At 42.2% G+C, this 23,114-nt stretch overlaps 1 protein-coding gene and 3 non-coding genes across 4 annotated transcripts in view; all 4 read left to right on the top strand.

Moving 5' to 3' along the window:
- Positions 1 to 23,114, top strand: part of ldhd (lactate dehydrogenase D) — a 56,050-nt gene that overhangs the window by 3,097 nt on the left and 29,839 nt on the right. The window contains exon 2 of the mRNA XM_063477610.1: positions 5,247 to 5,359. Within this exon, the coding sequence (XP_063333680.1) occupies positions 5,247 to 5,359 (113 nt within the window). The remainder of the gene's footprint in view (positions 1 to 5,246; positions 5,360 to 23,114) is intronic.
- On the top strand, positions 5,858 to 5,928 carry trnag-gcc (transfer RNA glycine (anticodon GCC)). The gene has a single exon. It is a non-coding gene; the product is annotated as a tRNA-Gly (tRNA).
- On the top strand, positions 8,600 to 8,670 carry trnag-gcc (transfer RNA glycine (anticodon GCC)). Its single transcript has one exon. It is a non-coding gene; the product is annotated as a tRNA-Gly (tRNA).
- Positions 12,634 to 12,704, top strand: trnag-gcc (transfer RNA glycine (anticodon GCC)). The gene has a single exon. It is a non-coding gene; the product is annotated as a tRNA-Gly (tRNA).

The raw sequence follows: 23,114 nt of genomic DNA on the forward strand, positions 1-23,114 counted from the left end.
CGGTAATTAATTAGTAGTGGAAATAATTTCTGGTACGCATTACAGAAATGTAGCAGTGACAATAATATTGTCCCAGATAGCAAGGAAACATTGAAACAATGTTGAGTCAATATCAGGCGATGTCATTGAACCAACGTTGAGATCTGACGTTGACCCAACGTCACTCTTGCACCCATTTTTAATGTTGAAACAACGTCAGGTTTTGATGTTGAATCAATGTTGAAACCTGACATTGATTCGATGTTATATTTTATAACACTGTTGACATTGAAACAATGTCAGATTCTGATATTGAAACACTGTTGAGCTATGGTGTTGATTTTCCACCTCTTTCGCACAGTTGCTTTTTATTGAAAAAAAACAAAAAAGGTCAATAGACATGTATCATTTGCAAAATACTTTATTAAAAGACAAAGTTTCCTATTTACATTTCTATGTTTCACGTCACTTTTTATTATTTACTCCGGGATGGGGATGGATGATGTGCGTCCTGCGTGCCACCCGTACGATCTGGAGCATATCTGAGCCATTTCTGGACTGCTTGAGCAAAGACCAACTCAGACATAGAGTTCGCCCCTACCTGCTGCGCCAGGCCATCTAGGACAAAAATAGACACACACACAAAAAAACAAAGACAAAAAAAGGGAATTAGAGCACATGAATAAGCTCTTGTTAATTGTCTTCAGCAGGGAGAAAGTATGTAAACTCCTAGGCTAATAAACATGAAAGTCACCAGGCGGAAATCAGCAAACTGCCGCATTTGATTCCCAAAGAGCTATAAGCTGAAAATGTGATATGTCTTAGCATGGTGTGCCGTGTATCCTTTAAAAAAAAAAGAAGAAAACATGGGGTCCTCGGGCTGTACAAAGTGTACAACCCGAGGACAAAACAAGCCGAAGACCAAAGACTCCATCTCCAGATTAACCGGACATGAAAGTCTTGTTATTAAGAAAGACAAAGTAATATAGCAAAAAACAGACATAGGAAATGTGAAATGCACCCAGCACATCAATTGATCCCTTTATTGTTCACTTTAGGCTCATAAAACTACAATAAATGTTAAAACTTACCAAATATGCATCTGCACAGCGCTGTCTCTTTAAATGCCCTTTTTTGCTTTGTCTGGTCCTTGGTATTTTTTCCCTGCCCAGTTGAGTACAGAGGCCAGCTCCTTTGTAATGGCATAAACCATTACACAGCAGACTCGCACCTCCAGTGTGGTCCAGCAGCACCAATCAACGCAAAGCGTCTCACCTATAGACACATTTTAAGAGATGGAATTAGCGTGTCTCATGTCTTAAATGTGTATGCAAGTGCTTGTGTGTTTACTTCATGTAATTGATGATAGAAACATGTCATTTGGTTTTCCCTAAAGCCTGGTTTTCAAGTCATACAAAGAATAAACCAAAGTATTGGCAGTACAATGTATTTCTATTCCCTTTTGTTGGATATTCATTTGTTAGTTCTTGTAACTGCTAAAAGTGTTTACTAGTTTTTGCCTGTCACATATATTTGTTATACCATGTAAACTGTGAAATTCCAAGATTTTCAAGCTTGCTTTGCAATAGTGGCCTCACAGAGTCTCTGGAATCTACAGAAAAAAAAATCACAACAAGATGACATTCAGGAGTATAAACTGGTGTTTTGAAGATAAGAGTACAATGACATTGTGATGCAGCTTTAAAGCTTTTTTAAAAGCATACCATCTATAGGGAAGACATCAGACTCTGCATGCTGGCGAGATCGCAAAGCTGTGTCGGTTTGTGCCGGAGTGGCGAAAGGTGCCGGAAGCTGGGTGGGGCATTATGATGGTTGCTATCAGTGGGCTGGGGGGCAGACTGCGGAGTGATGAGGGCTGTTTAGAAAAAGATAATTTTTTAAGTATTTAAGAATACAGACAACTTGTGAAAAAAGTTTCCTTGTGTCAGACACAGATATGTACACAGACACTAGACAGTATTTTATTACCTGGTATTTTCACTCGAGGGGCCTGGGGAAACCGTTTTTTTGTAGGCTGCTCATCCTCTGAGTCCGTATATGTGTACAGGGGATTTGGTCTAAAGAAAATAAATTAAAAACGGTCTTAAGTAATTGTAAATATGCTTTTGGCATATTGTTTCCTAAAGTTAGTTTGATTTCTAACAACACACACAGGAAACAGAGACGTGCAAGAAGGTACAGTATACAATGAATTTTTGAAGTGCACAAGTGTACACGGCTTTGCATTTTTAAAAAGTTTACAAACTTCCACTTTTGGACTATATTATGTGGCGATATTGCAGTATGCAAGCACCACAGATATGTATAAAAGACAAGATCATAAATTCTTAACAATCAAAGATATGTTTGTGAATAAAAAGGTTTTACTTGTGCTTTCTTTTAAGACTGGTCTGGGTTTCTTCTTCGGACTGAAGGTCAGACGTATCACAGCGTTCACGTGGATATCTCTGAAGACTGCGTTCTGCTTCGTGAAATGTGCCTGGAAATACAAACACAATGTACGGCCAGACATACATTACGTGTGGACAAAAGGTGCAAACGCATAGAAAAATCAGCGGTTTCAAAAATACGCTGGTACGTGTGGACGTAGCCTTATTCATTATTCAAGGCACAAACGGAAAGTGATGTACGCGTGCAACGTAAAGTTAGTTGAGCGTGCAACGTACAGTCACGTGGGCATGCTGCGTGAGCTTTCAAACTGAGTCTAAAGTTTTCGTGTGCGAATTGAAGCGAGTGCTCTCCAATCATCAAAAGTAACAAAGTCATTGAACACGTTTATACAGTTAACTTTACGTTTATCAATCATATATCACAGATTTAGAATTTTTTGTAGTACTAAGCAACTACAGAGCGAAAGTCTGGGTCAAGCGCCGAGGCGACGGCAAGAACAAAGGAAACCTCGAAGCGTTAAAGCTAGCTTTGTAAGGGAATATAACGAAGAAATTATGAAACGAAAATGTTTTCTTTGTTGATATACTTTGTTCGCAGTGCAATTTATTTGTTGCCGGATTGTAAGAAGTATAGACACAATTTCGGGCTCCCACATTTTGTGGGAGCAACGTAAATAACTGTAAAAAACTTGTTAATGTACAACATTAACGAGTTTTTTGCTGTTATTCAAATGCAAACATGGAAATAACGAGTAGGAAAAAAAAATCATTCATTCTTACCTTATACTAATCGTGGTGCGGGCCAGTGCAGTGCATGAACTGATGCCTTCTCCGGTCAATTCCGCTGAGAGTTGGCATTTCAACCCCGACCATATACGACGGTTCGGATGAAAAATCAACATAGATTCAATGTCGCCTTGCTATCTGGGGTATGTTGTAATCGTACTGGGCAATTAGTGATACAAAAAACTGTTTTATCCTGTGAATAAAAGTATACGTTTTTGTCAATGTACCGTGGTAATAACAGAAGCGAAACGCAATATTCTGTCAGTACAATTCACTATTTATGCACAATAAACAAAGGAGCATAGCGCGACAATTTCTGTTCAGCGCCAGACTTGCTTGTAACCTATATCACCAATTATGTTATGAAAAATGACGTATTAACTACTACAAAACACTTACCTTTGTGGAAATGCTTGGAGCAGACTAACATGTGAGCTGGAGTTTTCTGGGACATTATATTTGGTCTTTGAATGGCTGCAATCCAGGCCATCGGTCGGCTCTTTTTTACTTCGGAAACATGGCTTGAACAATTTCTCTTCAACGACGTAATCCAATAACAACCGATCTCTTTACCCGTCGGCTTCCCGTGGCTGTCATGCGACCGGCTATTGCAGTTAATAATACAACAGCTTCTTGCCATTTTTTGTTTCTTTTTATCGCTGTGTAACTGATTTCAATTGAAAGCCTGCTTGCGCTAGTACCTCTTGCCACGGATACCCACAATCCTTTGCGGTTTTACCCCTCAATGACATCACATTTTCAATCTCTATTGATTGTAACATGGGAACATGTACAATCATACAGCTTGTTGGAGACACGCTTATTGGGGCACAACAGTGAAATACAGTGGGAACACCTGATGTGGTCACCTGAACATCTAACACATCCTAACAGAGTGATAAAACCGCAGACAGTAAAAAAAAATTTATTTTTGTGTGCAGTGCCTTCTGGGACCGACAACCTGAACAGAACTTAAGGGGCACCTCTTGGTTGTCAACAGATGGGGGGCGTCTCCTTGCTGCTGGAGTCCCTCCCCACTGAGCCCCTCTCAGCAGGGAGTCAAGTAGGCCATTTACATAAAAAGGGGAGACCATCTCTGAATCGAGGAGGGTGCCTAAGCCCATTGTTTGTCAGTGGTGCTAGTTTCAGTCATTATGCAAATGTATTGTTTATTAGTTTGAGGAAATGTGCAGTTACCAATGATTTCCCTGTTTCCATTGCCAGCTCCTTCAGTCTCAGGAAAACCAGGGCCATCACAGGTGACCCCTTGCACCCTGCCCACCACCTGTTTGCCCTACTGTCCTCTGGTTGGCACCTTAGGTCAGTCAGGTTCGACACCTCCAGAATCACAAACAGCTTCTTTCACTGGGCTATTCGCAGTCCTGCGCAATTTGAACGTAAGCATTTTGGGCCGTTTCAATGTGGACGCTCAATTCTGTGAAAACGACTGAAAACGCTAGTGTGGACGTAGCCTCAGACTGTTAAAAAAAACAGCCTGGTAAGATGTGCCTGGTCGCAATACTGTACTCAGGTGGCTCAGAATAGAACTGCTGACTCCTTGCGATGTGTAGGAGCAGCAGTTACATCTATTACTATTACATCTGGTGCCAACTAGTGAGATAAATGATGGATTAGTTGACTAGTCGCACACATCCCTAATATAGACAGTATAAAAGACGTAGCTACCACATTGTCATCCATTGATTACTGAAGCATTTCTGCTGTCTTGTTTTTTAAAAAAAACTAGATAAAACAAAAATGGGTGGGTCTTTCTGTGAAACGGCTCACTCATTGGCTAATGACCATAAGCATACCATGAAAATCCTCTTTTCTAAAAAACGATATGCCCAAGAATTAAAATACAGACAATTTTTCTTATCCAGTGTGACTCAAAACAAGTGACCAATTCCAGTAATTTAGCAGAAAAAATCTACAGAGGTCAAGTCAGAAATAAATACAGGGTATTTCATTCGTATTATTACATATTATCATGCTGTCATTATAACTAGCAGTGGATTCTTTTGGTATTATATTGTGTGTAACTCTGTATTCATTTATGTGTCTGCACAGAGTGGTGTTGGAGGCAGCGTGCTCTCTGCATTTAGGTCTATATGTGGTGAGGACGGCGTCTCATTGGGCGAAGCTGTTAGAGAACAACATGGCAAAGATGAGTCTGTACACAGGTCAGCATCTCCCATCTCACACACAAAAAATCAAACGTTGGCCTGTACTGATTTACAGATAAGCAGAGGAGCCGCCATCTTTCTTGTGTTTTTCTCCAGACTTTAACTTTTTTTCTTGTTTCTTTGTCTTTTACTCAGTATCAGAGTGTTTTGTCGTTTTCATACCTTTCTCTCAAACATGTGTTGAGACAGTTTTTGTTGTTGTCCTTGTTGCCGTGGAACTGTTACTTTGGGACTGGGACTGCGGTGTTTACTCTTTTGGTTTTTAAACTAAACTTTTTGTCATTGGCAGACAATCAAACATTGACCTGTACTGATTTAGAGACAAGCAGAGGGGCCACCGTCTTTCTTGTAAGTTTCTGACTGTGTAGTTGGCCAATTTTAGTTTCACAGTCAGATCCACCCTTGCTCATCACATATGGGCCTGAAAACAATGCTAAATGTGCTAGTGGCCTGTGGGGCCGTCGTGTGTTTTCAGTGGAAATGTTTCTGCAGCAGGCATTGGTGGTTCAGTGGTAGAATTCTCGCCTGCCACGCGGGAGGCCCGGGTTCGATTCCCGGCCAATGCAACACCTGTTTTCCTTCCCTTTTTTATTATATCTGTGTAAATATGTTATAGAATCATAACTTTGTGTTTTCAGTGGATCACCGATGCTAGCACCATTGACCAACAATGGGCCAGCAGGTCAGTGTCATAATCATTAAAATGCAAATTATCATAACCATTGATCAATGGCTATAGTACCATTCACAGGGAGGTGAACAATGGCTCCAATCACAGCATTATAAGCTGGTGAACGATGTACTCTTAGACCCCCTCCTCCATTCAGAAACGGTCATTTACATTTTCACATAAATGGGCTCCTCGACTTTGTGCTCAAACCGCAAATCAAACAGCACCAGCCGATCCAATCGCGCATTTTTAGCCAGTGAAAAATCACCTGATTACTTACATGTAACTGTCTGAGTGTGGGTTCGAGTTCTGATTGGGACAAAGCTTGTGTTACATTAACAAAAGGTAAAAAACAGTTTTTATCTAGTTAGTCTGGATAAGATTGATTTTTTTACTTTGCTTTTTATTATTTGATTATCATTTTATTTGTTATTATAAAGTACATTTTTTATATCAGTTCATATTTCCAGCACTATCAAACTGTGCTGACATTATTTTTCCACTTGATCTCTCCTTATTGAACTGTTTTTGTAGATAGCCTTCAAGCAAGCAACAATACCTAAACCAAACATATTATCACCAGAAGTGGCATTTTAGGGTTACCAATTCCCTTAGCAACATAACTTCGATGTACCTTCTTTGAACAACAGAAATACCGCACAGGCCCTCGCTGGTAAAAATAGTGAATGGAAGATTGTTAAGCAGATGTTTAATTGAACATCAACCGTAAACTGATCATCTTCAGAGGCTTCTGCTGCAACACTCACTCTGCTGGCTGCGTAGTCCGGAAGAGTCTTTATCTCCACAAGGCTGTGGGCATTATTGTACAAATGCATGGAAGCTCTCCTTGCTATGCCCTGTAGCCTCTTCCTTCTGGAGATTTTTGACCCCAGCTTGTGGGTAAACCGAACCAAGTAGTGTCCCCCGCCCCACTATGTCCTATCCCTGCCATTAGTGAACCATTTGAACATGTCCTGGTAGACTGCATTGGTCCTTTACCAAAAACGAGGGCAGGTAATCAGTTTGTGTTGACTATAAAGTGTGTGTCCACTCAATTCCCTGAAACAATTCCTCTGCGGAGAATCACTACAACAGGCATTACCAAGGCAATTAAGTGTTTTACCACATTTGGTAAATGTGACCCTTGTCTTTAGCTATGATGTGCGGTGCTCTCTGAAGGTGCTTAAGGAGAGTTTTCTGAGTGGCTGTGCTTCAAAGACTGATTTGCTGAGTAGGGCAGTGTGATATGGCCAAAAATATTTATCACGATATAGATTTGAAAATTTGCGATAACGATATAACTGACGATATAATTGACGCGAAACAAATTACAACTCCACATCTTTATTAGTGGAAAAAAAACCCCATCAATTTCTTTTTGTTTAAACAAGCAGCTGTTTTTTAATGTGCATTACAGCTACATAAAATTTAACAGTGGTTATCCTGTTATATACATGGTTATCCATAACCATGTATATCCACAAAATCAATAAGTCAAATAACAATCTCTTGAGTAAAAACAAAACATGGATAAATTATGCTACTGCTCCTGGAAGTTTTCTAGCCTCTCTGTGACACTGTCTTTGTAACTTTTGTTCATGTAGTCAAGTATTGCTGTTTTGATGTCTTTGGTCAGCTCAGTGTCACCTTCTTTTGAAGGTGACAAGAAATGGTTTGATAGTAAAGCACTGAAAAGACAATTTCAGCCTGGGGACAGGCCTGTCCGTCCCTGGTTCTGCTCTTGGGCCCCTATTTTATAGTGAAGAAGGTGACAGGTGTTCACATTAAAAAAATGAGAGTTTGGCAAGGCAACAGTAACGTACCTAGGTAAGCAGGTTGGTTTTGGACAGGTCCACCCGGTGGAGGCAAAGATTGTTGCAATCTTGAACTATCCGACTCCAACCACCAGGCAGGAACTAAAGCGGTTCCTCGGTATGACCAGATATTACCGGTGTTTCTGTAAAAACCTCTCTGCGAATGTGGTTCTTTTAACCAGGTTATGTAGCCCAAAGGTACAATTTGAATGGTCTGTAGAGTGCCAGCATGCATTGGAGTCAGCAAATTCCTTCCATTGCAGCACCCCTGTCTTAGCGGCTCCTGATTCTCTCAACCTTTCAAGCTAGATGTTGATGCTAGTGCCACCAGAGCTGGTGCTGTGTTATTGCAGGATGATGAGGCGTGCGTGTGCCATCCTGTCTGTTTTTTCTATGTCAAGTTCAAACGCCATCAGCAGAACTATTCTACTATAGAGAAGGAAGCACGAGCTCTGCTTCTTGCCCTGCAGCATTTTGCAGTGTAGGTTGGCTCCAGCTGCTCTCTGGTAACTGTACTCACAGACCACAATCCTGTTGTTTTTCTTCACCGAATGTACAATGATAACCAACGACTGATGCACTGGGCACTGCTGGCACAGGATTATAATCTTGTGATTAAGCATAAGAAAGATACTGACAACATAGTAGCTGACGCACTCTCACGCAGCTCATAGTGAAGTGTTTTGTAGCCAACAATCCTAAATGTGCTACTGGCCTGTGGGGCCGTCTTCTGTGCAAGAGGTGCCACAGCGTGCATTGGTGGTTCAGTGGTAGAATTCTCGCCTGCCACGCGGGAGGCCCGGGTTCGATTCCCGGCCAATGCAACACCTATTTTTCTTCCCTCTTTTTACACACAGACACACACACACTATATAACAATATATACACATTTAAGCATATAATTATCCATACCCCTGGCAAATTTTGTCTTAAAGTTACTTTTATTCAACTCGCAAATTTATTTTTTGTTTTGACCGGAAAGGACACAGGCAGACATTCACAACTAGAACAAAACTGTCTTATATACAATATCAACTGTTTCTTCCTCATTTGTTTTTTTTTCTTCCATCCATCTAAGTCTCTCTGCCTCATAGAAAGCAGACTCCTGAAACTCCTTCCAGGTCATTTCATTTGTCTCTGTATAGAGTACACTTTCGAAGGGCAGCAGATATGTTTTCCTGCCACTCCAGGGAAGCCCGTATGTGTGGGCTATTTGGTCCCTGTTTCAGGTCCCTGTGGCTGAATCTGCAGAGGTGGCCTGCTTGTTGGGATTCTGGGCTTTTCCTCCGTCCTTCTCTCCACCCTCTTCTTGGTAGCGTCCGGTTCCCTCTGGAAAAATTCTGTCTGAACAAATTCTTCAAAGGGCATTTTAGGGTTACCGATTCCCTCAGCAGCATAACTTTGAGGTATCTTCTTTGAACAATAGAAATACGGCACAGGCCCTCGCTGGTAAAAATAGTGGATGGAAGATCCATCTGTCTCATATTGGGACTTGGGCTGTCCACAGGCAAGACAAATCTTTCTGCCTTCTTTTTTTCCTCAGGCTGCTCCTGCTGTTGATTCTCTAAGGTGTCTTCCACAATCTTCTCTATTGTGTCTTGTGTCAGAGGTGTAGGCAGGGCAGGAGGAGGTGGGTTTAAGTAAGCTGGCTCCATGGTGACCACAGGAACACTGGTTGTCTCACTCCCTTCTGTTAAAGAGTGCCACAGTTGCTGAGTCTGCAGAAGTTTTTCTGGGCTTGTGTTCAAAGAAGTGTTTAGAAGCTTAGCCAAGTGTTTCACATAACAGGATATGTGTAGCTTGGATGTGCGGTGCAGCAAGCTGTTGGGATCAGTGCACAAGGTCCTGCTTCACAGGTGCAGACTTGTCCTGAAGCTCATTTTTAATCCTTGTAGCTTCATCCGACGGGTCCTGGAGAAGGTATCGAAGTGGCTCCTTGTGGAACGCCACAGTTTTTCCCTAAGTAGAATACAACTTTCTTGTGAATCTTGACATACAATCATCAATGGTCATGACAATTTGCATATTAATGATAATGAAACTGGCCTCACAGCCCATTGTTTATTTAGTGGGCTAGTTTCAGTCTGTGTGCAAATGTACTGTTTAGAAGTTTGGGGAAACCTGCATCCAGCTGAGACTAAAGAAGTCATTTGGATGAGTGACGCACTGAAAACACTACGTTCAGATGTACAGAATCAACTTTTTGGAATTTACTTTCCTGGATGATTGAGCATACATCAAGACAGAATTGTTCATAATTTACCATGCCTTTTTATCACAGCTGATAAAATGTAACCGTCTTTAACCAAGCGATGGACGTTTTCTTACACTAATCAAGTAAATGAAATCACAGTGAACACTTCTCTTACCTTTAAAATACACCTGAAATTTTTAATCTATTGGTTTACTCTTATTTTAAACAACGTTTATTACCTTTGACGAATGAACAAGGATCGCTGAGATCTGTTGCAAGTGGTGCATAACTTGTCTTTTTTCCTGAAATTTAAAAGTGCAAATTGTTTAAAACTGCCAGGTCTCAAACGTGCAACAGCGCCGGAAGGGTCACAGTGGTGAATAATATATTAAATCCGTAGTTTAGCACTACCATAGAGAATGAATGGGAAACTGTTTAGACCTGTTGAGCTAAACAATCCCAGCCTCCCATGCAGGAGGCCTGGGTTTGATTCCTGACCACTGCAGAAGTTCCTACAGCAAGCAATCCTTTTTAAATTCAACCCAGTAACTCCAAGTAGGCTGGTGTTACATCCTGTGGGGCTATGGGAGTGTGTGGGTGTGGTGTTGCTCTCTCTCTCCCCCTCCTCCTCTCTAGCTCCACCCCTCTCTGTCTCTTTTTCTCTCTCTGCCCTCTCTCCATGACGGAGCTGCTGCTTATTCCCTCATTTGGCACCAGGACCCAGTCAGCAATTTACTCTCAGATGTTATATAGGTTGGGGAAGAACTGTGTGGTTTTGGGGTTTTTTTTCTCTTCGTCTTTGCACTGCTTTCTATTGAATGAAGAGGTCCTATGGTGTGGTTGTCCTTGCTGCAGTTTGGAGTTGTAAAAGCAGTGGGGAGGTTGCTACTTTGGTAGTGTGGGCTTGTGGGCGTCAGCAGCAGTAAGGTGTGTGTTGCTAGTAGTGGTTAGGGTGGGCCTGTGGGCTTCAGAAGTGCATTTTTCTTTGTTGTTTGTTTGTTCATCCTCCTTCTTTAGACACATAAGACTTAGGTGTGACCTTTTTTCTTTTTTTATCTTATTGATAAAGTAGTGCTGCCATCTCTTTGTGTTAGGATTGTTCCTAAAAAAAACGTAATATTTGCCATACTGCTCTGTTTGGCTCCCTTCTCATTCTTTCCTGGTTACATTTGTTACTGTTCCCCACGTCTTCGCCGGGACCTTATTTGTGGGGACGTAACAATATGGGGGTTCGTCCGGGATCTCAGTGAAAGGATTTGAAACAGCTGTGTATGAGTTTTGGTGTCTGTATGTTGTTCTCGGGTTGCTTGCTTAACTCTGGTGTATTTGGGACTCTCTCCCCAGTTAGCGCAGGTGAGTGTCTAGCTGAGTGTAATCTCTTCCTTCAGACACTCGTTTTTTATTTTGCCTTTTTTATTTTCGGAGTAATCCCGGGTGGGGATTAGGTCCCTGTCGGGGGTAGGCTTTTCAGTGCTTTGAGCACTGAAGGTTCGCCTTTAAAGTTGCCTCGAGCCTGGTACACTCCAGAAGCTAGGTAGGCTAGCATTCGAGGGTAGGTAGGACTGAGGAGAGGTTCCATGGTATTGTTGTTCATTGTTTAGCCCCAAGGCTATATGTTTGCTCCTGCCTTTGGAGTGTGTGTTACATGTCTCTCTTTTACTGGTATTGTTAGCCCTGAAGTATTGTTGATGAAGTGGATAATGGTGCCTAAGAGCAGGCGCAAAGTGTGGTTGAGCCAGCTACTGAATCTGAGAATCCCTCCACTTACCCATCGTTAGCCAAATGTCTTACCGCTGCGCCTGAAGATGATGGTACAAAGGGGGGTAAGTAGCAAACATTTTTGGTTTCTGACGGTTTGTTGATACACAGAGTCCATTGTCAGGAGACAAGTACAGTTCAGCAGATAATGTTTCCAATTTTCACCAGCATGTGCTACGGTTAGCACATGAACATTCATAGTCAGGTCATTTGGGTGTTACAAGACATATGACCGCATATCGGAACATTTCTTTTGGCCAGCAATGAAAGCAGATGTGCTGCGGTTATGTAACACAGCATGCAGTTCCAGCATGCATTGGAGTCAGCAAATTCCTTCCATTGCAGCACCCCTGTCTTAGCGGCTCCTGATTCTCTCAACCTTTCAAGCTAGATGTTGATCCTAGTGCCACCAGAGCTGGTGCTGTGTTATTGCAGGATGATGAGGCGTGCGTGTGCCATCCTGTCTGTTTTTTCTATGTCAAGTTCAAACGCCATCAGCAGAACTATTCTACTATAGAGAAGGAAGCACGAGCTCTGCTTCTTGCCCTGCAGCATTTTGCAGTGTATGTTGGCTCCAGCTCCTCTCTGGTAACTGTACTCACAGACCACAATCCTGTTGTTTTTCTTCACCGAATGTACAATGATAACCAACGACTGATGCACTGGGCACTGCTGGCACAGGATTATAATCTTGTGATTAAACATAAGAAAGATACTGACAACATAGTAGCTGACGCACTCTCACGCAGCTCATAGTGAAGTGTTTTGTAGCCAACAATCCTAAATGTGCTACTGGCCTGTGGGGCCGTCTTCTGTGCAAAAGGTGCCACAGCGTGCATTGGTGGTTCAGTGGTAGAATTCTCGCCTGCCACGCGGGAGGCCCGGGTTCGATTCCCGGCCAATGCAACACCTATTTTTCTTCTCTCTTTTTACACAGACACACACACACACACACACACTATATAACAATATATACACACGCCTGTAATTATCCATACCCCTGGCAAATTTTGTCTTAAAGTTACTTTTATTCAACTCGCAAATTTATTTTTTGTTTTGACCGGAAAGGACACAGGCAGACATTCACAACTAGAACAAAACTGTCTTATATACAATATCAACTGTTTCTTCCTCATTTGTTTTTTTTTCTTCCATCCATCTAAGTCTCTCTGCCTCATAGAAAGCAGACTCCTGAAACTCCTTCCAGGTCATTTCCTTGTTCATTTCATTTGTCTCTGTATAGAGTACACTTTCGAAGGGCAGCAGAAAATTCTGTCTGAACAAATTCATCAAAGGGCATTTTAGGGTTACCGATTCCCTCAGCAGCATAACTTTGATGTATCTTCTTTGAACAATAGAAATACGGCACAGGCCCTCGCTGGTAAAAATAGTGGATGGAAGATCCATCTGTCTTATATTGGGACTTGGGCTGTCCACAGGCAAGACAAATCTTTCTGCCTTCCTCCCTCAGGTTGCTCCTGCTGTTGATTCTGTAAGATGCGTTCCACCATCTTCTCTATTGTGTCTTGTGTCAGAGGTGTAGACAGGGCAGGAGGAGGTGGGTTATAGTAGAGCTGGGCGATATATCGAGTTTTTTTTTTTTAAAATATCGATATATTTTCATACGAGATATAAGATGTGACAATATTGTTTATATCGATATAGTATATGTTACGTTATAATTATACTTGTGGAGCCGCAAGTTTGCCTCTTTCGTCCATTTTTGTCTCTACGCTGCGTTACTGGGCCTTGCCTCTCCTTCACTGAACACAACTCCCCCTCCCCCATAGCTTCACCTGCAGGCAATGACAAGATGAACACGGCAAATCTCCGTTAACGAGTTACCGCGGATCGCCCCGTGCGTGGAGCTGGACGGCGTCAACGTGTTAGCGAGCTAACCGCGCTAACGACATGCAGCACCTAAAATCCCTTCATTTTCTCAAAAATCGACAGTGCGCCTTATGTATGAATTCTGGTTGTGCTTACTGACCGCGAACAGTTTTTATGTGGTACACGTCGCTCAGCAATCTGTCAACAAATGTTTTAGTACGACTTTGGTAAGCTACGGAGCTGCACCGCTTGATGGATTGTCGGAGCATTACGGCTACCGTAGTGGAGCCTCGCGGAGTGATACGTACTGTGCTTCAACGTAATATTACCGTATTGTGTGTGTAAGGACTATAAATGGCACCTGTTAAGAGACATGGTTACAAAGAGGATTTCAAACTCAAGGCTGTCAGTCACGCAGTAGAACTTGGGAATAGAGCAGCTGTGAAATCTGACTCTTTGTTATTATGCTCAGCGTCTTTTAGTTTACATTTTGACTGCACAATTGTGAGCTTTTTGTTATGCACAAAAACAACATTGTTTTCTTTTATTTATGGAGCATTATTATTTAATAAATGCTGATAATTTATTTTTGAGTAATTTCTTCATGTACATCTACGCTGTATGTTAATAAAAGTGCCTGTGTGACATCTGGGACACAGCTTTAACTAAGAACTCTTTGTTCTTACCTTATGGCTTTAAAAAAATATCGAGATATATATCGTATATCGCCATCCAGTGCAAATGTTTGCAATATAAAAAATAAATGAAAAATGTAAACATCTATGTTTAGTGAACTTTGTAGTGTTGCTCTGTGGTAGCAAAGTTTACACACTATGTCTACTTGATCCACGTCTGACTCCGCGAACCCATAATGTTTCCGCACCACTGAAGTCGTTTTACCTCTCTTTTCAACCAGCGGCATTCTTTCTTCAGCAGCCATTATCCTCTCCTCTCCAAATAACTTCTGCTTAGCTTTCCGAACTTTTCTCGGGTCCTCTTAATTGTTGTGACGCGTGATCGAAACGCAGAGAGGTGCGCTCGATTTGCCACACGGAGCAGCGCGAGAGTAAAGCACGAGGGAGGTGCTAATAATCTGCTCAGTCATTTTTAATGATCGTTGAAAGCCCAGATCGTAATTTAGATTAAAATTCGATTAATTGAGCAGCCCTATTTCTAATAATATAAATCAAACAGAAGGTTATGAAGATAAAAGCTGTGAGACCCCTCTAGAGAAAATGTGATTGTTATCATTACATGAAGTGACTTAGAAATAATGTATAAGATTTAAGGTCAGCACTCACAACTTTTTTTTTTTTTTAAATCAGATTACCTGATGGTAAGCATACAGTTATATAAACATGTAGGTGAACTCTAAGAGGTTATAAAGAAGAGTGATATTTTTGCAGAAAACAATTTACAAGACAAATCTTTGTCTACCTCCTTTTTTCTTCAGGCTGCTGCTTCTAAGATGCCTTCCACCATCTTCTCTATTGAGTCTTGTGTCAGAGGTGTAGGCAGGGCAGGAGGAGGTGGGTTTAAGTAAGCTGGCTCCATGGTGACCACAGGAACACTGGTTGTCTCACTCCCTTCTGTTAAAGAGTGCCACAGTTGCTGAGTCTGCAGAAGTTTTTCTGGGCTTGTGTTCAAAGAAGTGTTTAGAAGCTTAGCCAAGTGTTTCACATAACAGGATATGTGTAGCTTGGATGTGCGGTGCAGCAAGCTGTTGGGATCAGTGCACAAGGTCCTGCTTCACAGGTGCAGACTTGTCCTGAAGCTCATTTTTAATCCTTGTAGCTTCATCCGACGGGTCCTGGAGAAGGTATCGAAGTGGCTCCTTGTGGAACGCCACAGATTTTCCCTAAGTAGAATACAACTTTCTTGTGAATCTTGACATACAATCATCAATGGTCATGACAATTTGCATATTAATGACAATGAAACTGGCCTCACAGCCCATTGTTTATTTAGTGGGCTAGTTTCAGTCTGTGTGCAAATGTACTGTTTAGAAGTTTGGGGAAACCTGCATCCAGCTGAGACTAAAGAAGTCATTTGGATGAGTGACGAAACGTTTCTCCCACTGAAAACACTACGTCCAGATGTACAGAATCAACTTTTTGGAATTTACTTTCCTGGATGATTGAGCATACATCAAGACAGAATTGTTCATAATTTACCATGCCTTTTTATCACAGCTGATAAAATGTAACCGTCTTTAACCAAGCGATGGATAGCCCTGCCCGTCGGGCTATCATAGGAAGGAAAGATATGTCAATGCTTTTGCATTCTTTCGCAAATGTAGCTGAGTAATTATGTCATCGGCATCAATGAGCCACTGTCAATATGTGACACATTGAAATTGCGTTTGAATTTGCGCTTGTTTTTTGCTTTCACTTTCACTTTGCGATTGCGCGAACTGTGTATAGAGAGCAGCAGCACTGATTGGTAAGTCACAGATTAATTGCGCACCAGTTCCTCTGGCATCGTCCTATCAATCGTTAGCTTACTATCAAACATGACAAGTGAAATCTCCTGCAGCAAGCTTAAACATGCGATAGAGGTTGATTGCGCAGAGAATTGCTGATCGTTATGTAAGTACGTGTGTAAAAGCAGATGGATTTACGCAGGTATTTTAGTTCTGCAGAGCCAAACAAGACAGGTCAGGGTGAAGAAGGGGCACCCAAAGAAAAGCCGACCACAAAACGGAAAAGTTATGACAAATCAGACTATGAGGCAAAAGGAAAGCGCAGCTTTTTTGGTTTCATGGACAAAAGAATTTATGTGGCTGGAATATGACGAGCTAAATAACATAATGTTCTGCCGGGTGTGTTATGAGTTTCCCTCGATTTCTGAGTTGACAAGCGCCAGTCATTTTAAGAAAGACCCCATCTGAACCCATGAGAAATGCAAGAAATGCATCATTGCTCAGTCTGCAGTATCTTTCCTAGAACAAACACCAATTGCAAAAAACATACTAAAAATAAACCAAGCATAACAAGAAGTCCTGAAAAAGCTGTTTAGAACAGCATACCGTGTTGCAAAGAGTGAACTACCATTGGCAAAATTTAGCAGTCTTTGCAAACTTCAAAAAGCAAATGTCCTAGATCTTGGTTCCACTTACCTCTTACCCGTGATTTCAGTGGAAATTTCAAATTCAGGATCTGACACAGACTGATTCATGTTCACTGTTCTTACAAGTTCATAGAAATTTCTGTTCAATTAGAACCAAATATTTGAGTTGATTGTAATTTGTTGTTGTAATTTGTGTTTTAAATATTTTTAGATGTTTTGTTTCCTTTACAATATTATACTTTAATGTATAATAATTTTGTAAAGGAAACAAAACGTCAATCTAAAATTTATTTATTTATTTTTTAAATTCGGGCTACTTAAATTTATTTTGAGCTACCAAAACTGAAGCGTGCCTGCCCGAAGGGCTACCAGGGATTTTGAAATGTAGCGAGCCCTGTTCATCACTACCAGCATTTTGACTCTGGGGTGTGGCTTGTGTAAAATCCTGTCACTGCTGAGATTTCTTCTGCTATGATGGGTCATTGGAGTCTAACTGCCTAACAGTTACTTTTATTTCTGTATCTCAATAAATCATGTTCGGTTTTTCCACATGATCGCTCCTTATTGAACTGCTTTTGTAGATAAGCTTCAAGCCAGAAGATAAAAGACAGCAGTCATGTTTCTAATGATATAAATCAACCAGAAAGATTATAAAGATAAAAGCTGTGAGACCCCACTAGAGAAAGGATGGCTTGTTATCATTACACGAAGTGATTTAGAAATGATATGTAAGCTTTCAGGGCAGCACTCACAGCTTTTTAAAACTGATTACCTGATGGTAAGCTTACACAGATTTATAAACATACAGGTGAACTCTAAGAGGTTATAAAGAAGAGAGTTGTGCTGCTATTTTTACAGAACACAATTTATTTACATTTATATATTTACAATCAGTTTTTATTTATATAAACAAAATAAACTTTACAACGCTATCTTGTGTACAATATCAACAGTTTCTCCCCTATTTCCTCTTTTCTTCCACCCATCTTTGTCTCTCTGCCTCGTAGAAAGGAGACTCCTGAAACTCCTTCCAAGTCATCTCCTTGGCCATGCCCTTGTCCCTGTACAGAGAATGCACTTTTGAAGGGCAGTAGATATATTTCCCCTGCCAATCCAGGGAAGCCCGTGTGAACATGTGGGCTATTTGGGCCCTGTTTCAGGTCCATGTGGCAGAACCTGCAGAGGCGGCCTGTTTGTTGGGTTTCTGGCCTTTTCCTCTTTTTCTCCACCCTTTCCTGTGACCTCTTCCTGGTAGCATCCAGTTCCCTTTGGAAAAAGTCTGTCTGGGCAAATTCCTCAAAGGGCATTTTAAGGTTAGTGATTCCCTCAGCAGCATAAGTTTGATGCACCTTGTGGGAACAATAGAAATAGCGCACAGGCCCTCTCTGGTAAAAATAATGGACGGTGGATCCATCTGTCTCATATTGAGACTTGGGCTGTCCACAGGCAAGACAAGTCTTTGTCTGCCTTTTTTCCCCTCAGGCTGCTGCTGTGGCTGCTGCTGCTGTTGCCTTTCTAAGATGGCCTCCACAATCTTCTATATTGAGACTTGTGTCAGTGGTGTAGACAGGGCAGGAGGAGGCGGGTTAGATCAGCAGAGGTAGAGCTTCAGAGATTTCTGGGAAACAATAGTAATAGTTACTCATATCATGTAATGAACTAATAATAATAACGTATACAATAATAATAATAGTAATTACACGGAATTGTTTGACAATCAAGCCCAAATCGCTCTCCAGTGTCTCTGTCAGAGAGGTGAAGTGCAGGGTACTTCTCCTGACCAGTCACTCTCCTGGAGGCTGCATTCAACTCTGCCACTAGAGCTGGATCAAAAACAGAAGGGAGAATGACACCTGGCTGCTTAAGGTCCACCAGTCTTTGGTAGTTCCGTTGTGCCACCCCTGTCATGACCTGGGCCTGGAATAGTTCAGTGGATACATGAGTCCCGGTAATCCACTGGGCCTGGTGGAAATGATAACCCTCCTGCTGTGAAGTGCCTCGGACAGGAATCTAGATGGGGACCTTGGCACCTTCACCAGGGACATGGTTAAGCTGAAGAGTCCCACCGTACCTAAACATTACACCCTCTGAGAGCTCAGGGTCACTGAGGCAGCCACGCAGAATGTGCACTCTCTGAATGCGCCACGCCTTCAGCATGGATGGCTTGAAGAGTGGGACGTTGTTGGGGTCTGTGGCCAGGTGAAAATGGTTCAGGACCTTTTCCACTCTGTTCAGCAGCTCAGTGGGTTGTGGTATTTGGATCCTGCAGTGCTCTCGTATGTGTTGCTTAGTGCAATTAGCAGGATTGATGCCACAGAACTTATAAGCATGGAGCCTCTTCAGGTCCGCCTGATCAACCACTGAGAATGCAGCAGAGAGAAGCTGGCAGAAAGTGCTGAACATAGGATGATGCTCAGAGGTGAACTCCGCGAAAATTGCCTCAGGCAGTGGAACAGGTCCAGTTTCACAATAATGTTCTTATCGTAGTGGGTTCGAGAGGCACAGCTGTTTGCCACTCGTCCAGATGTGGCCGCAGCAACAACAGCAGGAGTAGTTTTCCAGGCATCCCACGATAGATTTTCACCAGGGATGCAGTCTGGGATCTTAAATGGAGCACAGCAATCCCTAAATGTGAGAAATACAAATACATGTAAGTATATGGAATATTATGTGTGTGCATCAAATTGATCTTAAAAAGAAAAACTCAGTTTGTCCAGACAGATTAGCAGTTTGAATGACAACGATGATTACAGTTTTTACCTGTCCACCCAGTGGTAGCCGGCATCACTGTACCTCTTGGCCATTCCCTGGTACATGAGCTCCAGTGACCTTTCTGTCTCAGACTGAACCATGACTCAGGAAACAATCAGCCAGTTTTCATTCATTATGGAATAACTGGACATGACCCTAGATGCCAGCTTGACTTTGTGCCACCTTCCTGGTGTGGTCAGACCTGAAGATGTGGCCAAAAGTGCCCTGGAGGAGTTTGGATATGGCTGGATGTTGATGTCGGAATTCGTTGAGCAGGCAGTCAGTCAGGTAATGGCTGGACACAGAGACGCCACACCAGGCATGTGGGTCTTCATAAGACCTGAACTCCTGTGGCTTATTTTCCTTCCTCAGGAACTGCCCGATGGTCCTCTGTCCATGTGCTTCTGCCTCAGAATCCCAGACCGATTCTGTGGCATGGAGGTACGCCAGGTGAGCTTGCTCATACTTGAGGTGCATGAGTTCATTTATTTGGTTTGCCATGTCTGCTGGAGATTTGCCAGTCCTCCTGAACTCATCCATAACAGACTTGCAGATGGCCTTTTTGTATGTAAGAAAAGCAGGGAGAAGGTTGGTAAACCTTTTGGGCAGTTTCTCCAGCCATCGTGGATTGTCAGCAAACCAGTTCCTGCGACAAGCCCTGCAGCAGAGTCGTGAGGACAGGATATAATACTGACCACTGGTGCCAACAATTACTCGTGGTCTGCCCACACCAGCAGAGACCACTTGTGAACGAAAGCAACCATGGAGACATGGCAAGATATAATTGTTTCTTAACCTGACCATGATAGCACTCTCAGGTTTCCAAATAAAGAAGGGGTGGAGCTGGAAGAAATTTGGCAATGGTAGGTCAGCCACTGTATCTATGAGCTCAGGCTGTGGAGGGAGACGCCAGAGTGAAATCGCGTTCCCTGCGTGACGCACTGGTCGAGACCCAGGCCACAGTCCAAGGTCCTGAAGCTCAGTCTTCATCCACAGCTTCTGGTGCGGAGAACAATTCCAGCTGCTGAGGTCGTGCTCATAACCAGGCACTGGAACTGGAACAGCTGGCTGAGCTGAAGGAGCTAGGATTGAAACATAAATATTTGACAAAACAGTGTTACTCTTACATTGTTACTGTTGGAATACACAGAAAAAAATAAAAGGCATGCTGTATACGCTCACCATCTTCACTGCTGTCTTCAAAAGTCAGCACTTTGCGCACAGATGTGGAAGCAACATCTGTACTCGGTCCTGAAACAAATGAATGCAGTCTTTCTGTAATTTGTGCAAATTATGAGCAAGATGACAAAATGTAACCTGAGCGTAATAATATTCGATCATTAATGATCTATGCATTAACCAGATGTTTAACTGAACATCAACTGTAAATGAAAATAGAGAGGGACCAGGATTTGACTCAGGCCCTGCTGTTTGACTGACCTGTGGTCTCCTTTAATAGAAATGCCAGCTCCTGTGGGAGGGGCACAGGTGACTTCCTCTTCACACCTGAGGCTGCACCTACAGGTATAGTAATCGAAAAGAATAATGGAAACATTTTTTTTTTACTCTAGACACAATAAACAGAACATTTAATTATATGAAAAACATAGTAGTTTTGTACCATCGGCTGATGATGCCTGAGGTTCTGCAGTTGTACTGGACGGTGGTATGGACAGCGTCACAGATGGAACTACAACAGGAAAACGTGTCAGCAACTTCATAATTTACACTGTATGTGAGTGTTGCTGTTAGTAGGAACTCACACATCCGTACTCTTACTTCTCCTGTTGCTCATTGCAAAACAAATGTAATTTATTTATATGCAACAGAAATGCCATACCAAATCATTTTAACCTCTTCACATCGAAGCAGGAGGAGCGGTATAAGTCAGTGAACAACATGCATTCAGGTGTTAGTAACTACTGCTACTTAATTTGTTTAACACATTCATAGAGAACAAGAACAGATACTCACCCTTTGTGGTTGGTATCAATTCATAGTCCTTAGGACAGTTAGCATAATGCCAGCATACAACTATACTATTAGAGGAACATCGCCAGAACACACAAAAACAGGAACAAGACAATATATAAAAGTTCAAGTTCAGGCTCAGCTTTGGAGAGCAATTCATGTAAAACAATTGTACTCCAGTTCCGAAACCTTTCATTTGAAAACCTGTGTTTGTTCCTGAAGATCCTCTGGGTGTGGACCCTGCTGCTGCTGGCACAGTGACTAGTTATGCAGAGACAGAGGACAGGGACATATGAGATAGAAATAGGGATGGTATCATTTAGGTTTTATCCGATACCAGTACCAAACTGGTACTTTTGAAACTGTGCCGGTGCTTAAACGGTGCTCGAACCGGTGCTTAAAGAATGGAGAACACACACTTTGTCCAAAAACTTCTCATGTTTAGCTGTTTTTTTGTAAAAAGATAACAATGATAGCCTTTTCTGCAGTTATAGGGCATATATGGTATCACTCTTGGCTGGAAGCAGTGCTTAAACAATGGGGGAAAAAAAAAACAAAACAAAACAAAAAAAACAAAAACACAAACTTTGTCCAAAAACCTCTCATGTTTAGCCGTTTCCCTCTTTTTCTTTGGTCATTTTAGCCCTTTTGGCCAGGGTGAAGGGAGTACCTGCCATCAAACAAGAAGACAGCCGTATGTAACTACGACGGTGTTTGCTAGTTCACCTTACGTGCATTAATTTAATAACGTGGTTAGCCTCAATGTAAAGTACACACGAACAACATTAAGCTACCCACCCAGAGAAGAACGGCTGCTGCTGCCATCATCATCCTCATCATTTCTGCTACACTGGCAGGGCTAGGGGCCAGGACTCTCCTCTTCGGGTTCTTGGGGGATGTTGCTAACTCCGGGTCCGATAACAGGCAACCCACCCACAGTAGATGTGCTCGGTGTGAGCTCTCGCAGCAAACTATCAAATACGGTGCATTTCTCGGCTTTTAACAAAATGCTATACGTCGCTAGGTGTTTCATCAGCTTCGAGGTGTTACCTCCTTTGCACAGTATCAGCTTGAAGCACTTGTTGCAGGCTGCTGAGTTTGCATATTTTGCTGTGAAGTACAGCCAGACTTTTGACCGCTTTGCCTTGGGCATTTTTAATCTGTAGCTCTGCTCTAAAAGAACATATGTACCTGGGCCCGCCTACTACGCTTGCAAAGGTGAAATGATTGGCTAGAATCCAAAGTGTATGACATCTCAGGGGGAAAAAAAAGCATCGAAATAAGGCACCGAAATGTGCGCTGCTTTTCGGTCTGGTTACTACAGTTTATGTGGGATACCGGTACCCACCCCTAGATAGAAACAGACTTAGCCATTATCGCTTCTGACATTTAGTAATAACGCAGTACTTACAGCTCTGCATGTGTAGTTTTACAGGTGAGATGCTCAGCATTGCGTCCTCCAGGTCTTTATCCTCATCCATCCCTATGATGCAGGCAACAATTAGATAAATATATACTGAACTTATTTCACATCAAAAGCGTTATTAAAATATTATTAAAACAACTTACCAGTGGGTTTAGTTGGAGCGTTTGTGGTAGCAGACGCAGACTGCTGCTTCTTCCGCAGGTACTGCTGCAGCTCATGCTTCTGTCTTCTTGACTGCAGCTCTTTCCCATAGCCATCATCTCTGCCAT

This window comes from Pelmatolapia mariae, linkage group LG7 (assembly GCF_036321145.2).
Source record: "Pelmatolapia mariae isolate MD_Pm_ZW linkage group LG7, Pm_UMD_F_2, whole genome shotgun sequence".
Taxonomy (NCBI): domain Eukaryota; kingdom Metazoa; phylum Chordata; class Actinopteri; order Cichliformes; family Cichlidae; genus Pelmatolapia; species Pelmatolapia mariae.